The sequence below is a fragment of the Fukomys damarensis genome, unplaced genomic scaffold, assembly GCF_012274545.1.
Source record: "Fukomys damarensis isolate Sample0158 unplaced genomic scaffold, DMR_v1.0_HiC HiC_scaffold_37, whole genome shotgun sequence".
NCBI lineage: Eukaryota > Metazoa > Chordata > Mammalia > Rodentia > Bathyergidae > Fukomys > Fukomys damarensis.
The window spans coordinates 34,552,218-34,560,272 of NW_022900949.1; the positions used below are offsets into that span (position 1 = coordinate 34,552,218).

The window sequence follows — 8,055 nt, forward strand, 5'->3', positions numbered from 1 at the left end:
ATTAAAAAATGTATAAAATCTAATCGGTGGTATGAATAATTTTATAGAGGCATTTTATCTCTTACTCCTTTTTTTTTGGTACCGGGGATTGAACTCAGGACCTTGCGCTTGTGAGGCAGGTTTTGGCACCACTGAGCTAAATCCCCGGCCCTACAGAGGCATTTTAAATGCCACTTGGTGTTCAGATGTAGAGTTGACTCTCAATTAGAATAATCTTTTGTTAGCCAATTTCAAAGAAATCAGCATGTTAAACTAAAATATGGTCAATCAATAAATATGCTGCTCTCTCACACAATTCTGATGATACTTCAAATGAATAATTTAAGTAGTTATTAAACCCATATATGGGATAACAAAACTTATTATGAGGCACAGAAATTTTTCTACTGCTTCTCTCTTCCCTTTTAAAAAAATCATTATTCTTAATGTAATATTCAGTGAAGCTAAAATACACTTTGAAGACATAAAAGAACAGATGCTCAGTTTGTGGATCATCCATGCAGTTTCTGTACTGTCTCCCACCTGTCTGATTACAGGTAACACTGCAGGAGGCCAGTGGCTGGCTGGGTGGGGAGGCACCTTTACTCTATCCCTTTACCTCTGTGTGTGTGGCACTTGGGACTGAATCAGGGCTTTTCCTCAAGAGCTACAATCGCAGCTTCCCCCCTTTTTCCCAGCCCTTTTCCATTTTTTTAATTCCTTTTTTTTCATGGCCTCATTGGCCATTTTTTCCCTCAATTTTTATTTATTAGTGCACGTTTCCCTTTTTATGTTTTGAGACAAATTCTCACTAAGTCACTAAATTCCCCATGTTGGGCTCAGCCTTGCAATCCTTCTGCTTCAACCTCCCAGAGTGCTGGGACCACAGGCATGTGTAACACCACAGCCAGTGTATATCATCTTTCTATCCCTCCCTGAAAAACTTTTGTAACATAGCTATTTAACCCTGCCAGGGTAGTCTGTGGCTGTGAACTGACAGTTTCTCAAGGCCAGATTCTTCACAATGCCCCAACCTGCAAGTTCAGCCAGACACAACTAACTCCAAGGTCAGATTCAGTAATGCAGATATCTACAGCCTACAAACCTGAAGGCGAGTGAGACTTGATTATATCAGGCAATGGCTGAGACTGAAGCTGGACACAGGAAGGGAAGAAGGACACTGGTACGTTCACCTCCATTTCCTGCCCTCACGCTGCCCAAGTTGAAGATATTGCCCTTCCTCCCTCTAACCCTATCCCAGCCAGTCCAGAGGACTTCTGCTGCTGTTCCAACCCAACAGATTCCCTGGTTATCAGCCCTGTCTAGAATTCCAACCTTCTACAAGCAGAGCACCACTGTGAGCTCCACCATGAGGTGTAGAAGGAGCCCTGCTGGCTGGTCCTCCTCGGGCCTGGCCCTGGTCACTTGACTTCTGCTGCCGGCGGGCAGCTTTGATGACAGCTAGGTGCCTGCTCGGCTCCCGAGCTGCCTGCTGCCTGGACTTCTGTGGCTGCACTCCAGTTATTAAAACAGCCTGAGCGAAACAGCCGTGAGGGCCAGGGTGATAAACCACAGCCCTCTGGCCACATGGCCACATCAGTTCCCTGCCTCCCTATTACCCTGGGTGCTCTGCTGTCACGGGAAGTCCTGAGTCCTTCCACCAAAATATAGCAATTTCCACCAAAAATAAACTGCTGAGATTTTATTAGGATCACACAGACTATATGGATCCATCCGAGAAGTAACACGTGAACAAGACTAAATGCTTCACTTCACGCATATGGTATCTTTCTCCACTGTCTTTCTTTTCTGGTGCCAGGGATCGAACTCAGATCCTGCGCTTGCAAGGCAGGCGGCGGAACCACTCAGCTAAATCCCTGGCTTTCTCCATTTTCTTAAGACTTCTTTAATTTTTCTCAGCAGTTTTTTATTGTTTTCAGTTTAGGAAAGGGGGGACTTTGAGAGAGGGTCTATGTGGATCAGATACAGTTTGCATAAATTTTAACTTTATTATTTCAGGTAATGATAGTAAGATTTAAAAGTACCTTTAAGCCAATCAAGGAGAGAAACAAAGTTTGGATTCCCTTGTTGAATTCCTGAACAAGATGGCTATAACAGTTTTCTAGTGGTCTACTTATCAGTTCCAAGACCTGTAAAAGTTAAAGCAATATTATGATGTTAGCTTTTTCTGTTATTATTAAAAGTAAATAGGGCCACCACTGCCTACCTTGTAAGCACAAGGTCCTGAGTTCGATCCCTGGTACCAAAACAACGGAATAAATAAATAAATAAATAGGGCAGGGGATTTAGCTCAGTGGCCCCACTCCTGCCTCGCAAGTACAAAAAAAAAAAAACCAAAAAACCAAAAATGGTGGTCGGGTATTTAGCTCAATGGTGTCACACCTGCTCTTGCATGTGGTTCTGAGTTCACTTCCCCAGTACCAAAATAAATAAACAAATAAATATTAAAATTATAAAAATAAGTGGCTTTCCATGTAAAGATTTTATATTCTGCATAAATCTTATAAAGTCAAGGAGAAACCAGACCAAACCAAACCACCTGAAAAGATAAAAGAATAAGAATTTAACAGGTATCCTTATAAAATCAAGAAAGATAGACAGATCTAAAGTGAAAAGACAGGGCCAGGGATTTAGCTCAGTGGTGCCACCGCCTGCCTCGCAAGTGCAAGGACCCAAGTTTGATCCCTGGTACCAAAAAAAAAAGAAGAAAAGAAAAGACATTTCTCAGATATAGAATTTAAAATGGCAAATAAATGTATAAAAAATTCAACATCACTGGTCATTTATGAAATGCAAATTAAAACAACACTGAGGTTCCATCTTACTCCAGAAAGAACGGCTTCTATCAAGAATTAACCAATAACATGGGGGCTAGAGATTTAGCTCAGTGGTACAATATCTGCCTCACAAGTGCAAGGTCCTGAGTTCAATCCCTGGTAGCACAAAAGGGGAAAAAAAAAAGAAAGAATCAACCAATAACCAATGCTGGAAGGGGTTTGAGGAAAAAGGAACCCTTTTCTACTGTGGGTGAGAGTGCAGACTGCTGCAACCACTATGGAAATCAGTGTAGAGATTTCTCAAAAAGCTAAAACTAGAGGTTCTATTCAACCCAACTACTCCCCTTCTTGGTAAGTTCCCGGAAAATTAAAAACATCAGACTACACACACCCGTGTTTATAGCAGCACAATTAGTAATAGCTAAACGTTGGAAACAGCTCAAACACCCATTAACTGACAGATGGATAAAGAAGATGTGGGTTTAGCTGGGGATTTAGCTCAGTGGTTCCACCAAAAGGTCCTGAGTTCAATCCCTGGTACCAAAAAATAAACTAAAATAAAAAAGGACAATGCAAGAAGATGTGGGGTTTTTTTTTAAATACAATGGAGTACTACTCTGCATAAGGAAGGATGAGCTTCAGACACTCATAGCTAAATGCGTGCTCCTTACAACCACGCTCTTAAGGGAAATAAACTGGATACACATATTTATATACTTCGTTGTTTCTCTGGTGTGAGAATCTGAAAGTGGAAATAAGGGCTGAAATGTATAACAGATATTGGGAAATGGGAAGCAAATGCTCAAAAGGGAAGGGGAACAAGGGAGGAGGGAGGGAGAAAGGGACGAGAAAAAACATGAAAATAGAAGGAAAAAGTGGAAACAAAGCTTTTGTCCATGGAGGGAGGGACTTGAGGGGAGGGGGACAATGGTATAAATTAAATTTTTAAAAAATCCAGAAAAGATAGCCAGGTGTGGTGGTGCACACCAGTAATCCCAGCACTTGGGAGGCTGAGGCAGGATTGTTGCAAGTTCGAGGCCAGCATGCTCTACACAACTGGTCATTTATGAAATGCAAATTAAAACAACACTGAGGTTCCATCTTACTCCAGAAAGAACGGCTTCTATCAAGAATTAACCAATAACATGGGGGCTAGAGATTTAGCTCAGTGGTACAATATCTGCCTCACAAGTGCAAGGTCCTGAGTTCAATCCCTGGTAGCACAAAAGGGGAAAAAAAAAAGAAAGAATCAACCAATAACCAATGCTGGAAGGGGTTTGAGGAAAAAGGAACCCTTTTCCACTGTGGGTGAGAGTGCAGACTGCTGCAACCACTATGGAAATCAGTGTAGAGATTTCTCAAAAAGCTAAAACTAGAGGTTCTATTCAACCCAACTACTCCCCTTCTTGGTAAGTTCCTGGAAAATTAAAAACATCAGACTACAGTGATATACACACACCCGTGTTTATAGCAGCACAATTAGTAATAGCTAAACGTTGGAAACAGCTCAAACACCCATTAACTGACAGATGGATAAAGAAGATGTGAGTTTAGCTGGGGATTTAGCTCAGTGGTTCCACCAAAAGGTCCTGAGTTCAATCTCTGGTATCAAAAAATAAACTAAAATAAAAAAGGACAATGCAAGAAGATGTGGGTTTTTTTTTTAAATACAATGGAGTACTACTCTGCATAAAAGGAAGGATGCTTCAGACACTCATAGCTAAATGCGTGCTCCTTACAACCACGCTCTTAAGGGAAATAAACTGGATACACATATTTATATACTTCGTTGTTTCTCTGGTGTGAGAATCTGAAAGTGGAAATAAGGGCTGAAATGTATAACAGATATTGGGAAATGGGAAGCAAATGCTCAAAAGGGAAGGGGAACAAGGGAGGAGGGAGGGAGAAAGGGACGAGAAAAAACATGAAAATAGAAGGAAAAAGTGGAAACAAAGCTTTTGTCCATGGAGGGAGGGACTTGAGGGGAGGGGGACAATGGTATAAATTAAATTTTTAAAAAATCCAGAAAAGATAGCCAGGTGTGGTGGTGCACACCAGTAATCCCAGCACTTGGGAGGCTGAGGCAGGATTGTTGCAAGTTCGAGGCCAGCATGCTCTACACAGTGAGTTCAAGACTGGTCTGAACTATACAGTGCGACTCTGTTTTAAAAATTAAAAAAATAATGTAACAGGAAAATACTTTTCATCACTGAAATATAAAAATCTTCAAAGTACACGTCCTAATTTTCATCATATAGGTGAAAGATGCATCGTATAAAGAAACATAAGCTTTTAAAAGATGACCTTTTATGAGGGACAGACCAAAGACTGGGGGTGGGACACAACTGACCAGATTGAGCATTACCTTTTGCTTGTCTTTTTCTTGCAATATAAGTATACTTTCCCCAACGGTATCTATTCCAGCACGACCAGCTCTGCCAATCATCTGCTTATACTGACTCCTCTTCAAAAATTCTTTAGCAACGTAGGGAGCTCTTAAAATAACCCTATGGAATTCATAAAATTAATTAAAAATGACATTCTACCTACAGCAATAGCATCTATTTTTAAAAGTTTTTATATCTATGTTATTAATTTAATAACATCTCCAAAGATAGGAAACTACATGTAATTCTTACAAAATGCTTAGTAGTAACCCTTCTATTTATTATAAGAAAGTCACCTGAAGCTCAGCTAAGTGGCTTATCTTAAAGTACAAAATAAATAGTTGCAGAATCATCATTTGGATTCAAATCTGCTTAGTTAGAAAAACTATGGTCAAACTGTAGCAGTAGACTCCAAAGTTTTCTTTTTTTTTTTTTTGGTACTGGGGATCAAACTTGGGTCCTTGTGCTTGTGTGGCAGGTGGCGGCACCACTGAGCTAAAATCCCTGGCCCAAAAAGTTTTTGATTTTGTACTCCATAAATGAAAAATCTTGCCATGTGCCACTAACATATGCCTTTTTATTTATGAATTTATATTAGTTTGAACAGATTTCAACTGTTTTGAAGTACAAAGTGAAGATTTCAATCATGTTCCAGTATACAGAGGTCTGCTGAGTGCTTTCCTGTCTAAGGCAGGAGAAAACCTGTCATTTGTCTTTACTAATCAACCTACTCCTCCCCTATTTGCAAATCTCAATAGACAAGATGACCAAACACTGAAGAAAACAAACAAACACTTATAGGAACAGTGCATTAAAAGAGAATTCTTAGAACGTAAAAAAATTAAAATTTTTTTGAAAATTGAACTATAAACTAAATAATGAATGAACACAGTTAATTGATACAGTCAAAGCTGACTTTTTGGGCCGGGGATCTAGCTCAGTGGTTCCAGTGCCTGCCTCGAAAGCGCAAGGACCCGAGTTCAATCCCCAGTATTAAAACAAACAAACAAACAGACTGACTTTTTAAAATATGGAAAGTAAAGTTGAAGAAATGTCACAGTTCAAACAGAATGAAATGTGTAAGAAGAGAGAGTTGAAAGCTCAATCTAAGAGACCTCAAATCTGTCTTACTGAAGTTACAAAAGCAGAGTACAGAGACAGATGATGGAGAAAGAAATAAAAGAAACAACCCTCAAAAGTTGCTCTAAGCAGAAAGGTGCAGAGCTTGATATTGCGAGCACCTACCGAGTGCTAAGTCCTATGAGTGAAAAGCAGGGAAACTGGGGTTTCGGGGATTGTAGAATCCGATTTCCTGCAGTTAAAGCTTGGCCCTGAAACTCCCTGCTGGGAGTGAAGCTGGGTAAATTATTTAACTATCCTCGCTGTACCATCTATAAAGTGTGGGTAATGAGTGACCTTCCTTTCCAGAGCTGTGAGGATTGAAAAGTCAATGTGTTTAACATTTGCAATTATCATCACACTGACGTGAAGTGCCAAGGTTAAAAAGAAAGGTCTAAAAGCTTCTGGAGAGAGGAAAACTGCAAATCCATGTAGAAACAGAAATTAGTAGGGCTGGATTTAGCTCCAAAGCTTAAGGTCATGAGTTTAATCCCTGGTACCAGAAAAAAAAAAAAAAGAAAGAAAATAGTAACACTGGCTCTTTGAAGACATGGAACAACATCTACAAAGTCTCCAAAGGGGGAAAAATAATTAAGCCTAGAATTCTGTTCCTACTGCAATATTAAAGTATGAGGCCAAAATACAAACATTGTCAGCTCTGCAAAGAATATTTGTATCACCCACTGCAGTATTTTAATAACAATTACTGAAGGATGGCAACATTTTTAAATGAATCATAAAATGAAGATGTAGGATAGAAGAGGCGATGTAAGCAAAAAACAGTAACATCTACAGGTAAATTTCTCCCCCTCCCGCCCCCCCGTTCTGGGGATCATACTCAGGACCTTGTACTTGCCAGAACTTGCCAGACATCCCCGCCCCTACAAGTAAATTTAATTAGTTTATAAAGTGAAAATAACTAGAACTAAAATTCTAGATCCAGGGCATGTACCTCAATGGTAAAGCACTTGCCTGGCATCCCTAGCATCAAAAAATTTTTTTAATTAAAAATAAATTTTTAAAAAATTTGAGGCACTTGCAACATACATGGGGCAGAGAACATACAAATGTTACAATTCCTGTTATGCTCAGGGAGAAGCTATTAATTCTGAAGTGATAAAAAATATTTTCATTACAAAAATATTTTTACATACTCTTAAAATTTTAAGAGTAACCCACTGGAGCCGGGCGTGGTGGCACACACCTGTAATCCCTGCACAGGAGGCTGAGGCAGGAGGATTGCTGTGAGTTTGAGACCAGCCTGGGCTACATAGTGAGAAAAGGTGGAAAATTCGTCAGTGACCGAGACTGAAAATAAAAAAATTAAAAATGTACCTGGCAAAAAAGAAGACAAAATAAGAAAAAAAATGTCCTATTACACTGATAAAAGTACAATTCTGAGGGGCCAGGTATTTAGCTCAGTAGTTCCACCACCTGCCTCACAAGTGCAAGGTCCTGAGTTCGATCCCTGGTATCCCCCCAAAAAAAGTACAATTCTGCAATAATGTATATGTGTGTGTGTGTGTGTGTGTGTGTGTGTGTGTGTGTGTGTATATATTGTGTATCCTCTGCAACATATTTAAAGTAAACCTTAGTTTATCTAACTAGTTTTGAAATACAAAAAGGAAAGACTTCTAGAAATGTAAAAAGGAGAAATTGATAACTATGTAACAGTTACGTATAGCCAAGGAATCAAAAATAGTAAGAAAATAGGGACTGGGGATTTAGCTCAGTGGTTCTGCCACAGATTCCAAGTTCGATCCCTGGTACCA

The 8,055-nt window shown here is 39.6% G+C and overlaps 1 protein-coding gene across 3 annotated transcripts in view; it reads right to left on the bottom strand.

Annotated features, from left to right (window-relative positions):
• The window catches only part of Helq (helicase, POLQ like), a 43,545-nt gene that overhangs the window by 16,216 nt on the left and 19,274 nt on the right, over window positions 1–8,055 (bottom strand). For all 3 annotated transcript variants that reach the window (XM_033759396.1, XM_019206618.2, XM_019206621.2), the window contains 2 exons: window positions 5,143–5,284; window positions 2,025–2,129 (listed from right to left, as the gene is read on the bottom strand). In XM_033759396.1, coding sequence (XP_033615287.1) covers window positions 2,025–2,129; window positions 5,143–5,284 — 247 coding nt within the window. The remainder of the gene's footprint in view (window positions 1–2,024; window positions 2,130–5,142; window positions 5,285–8,055) is intronic.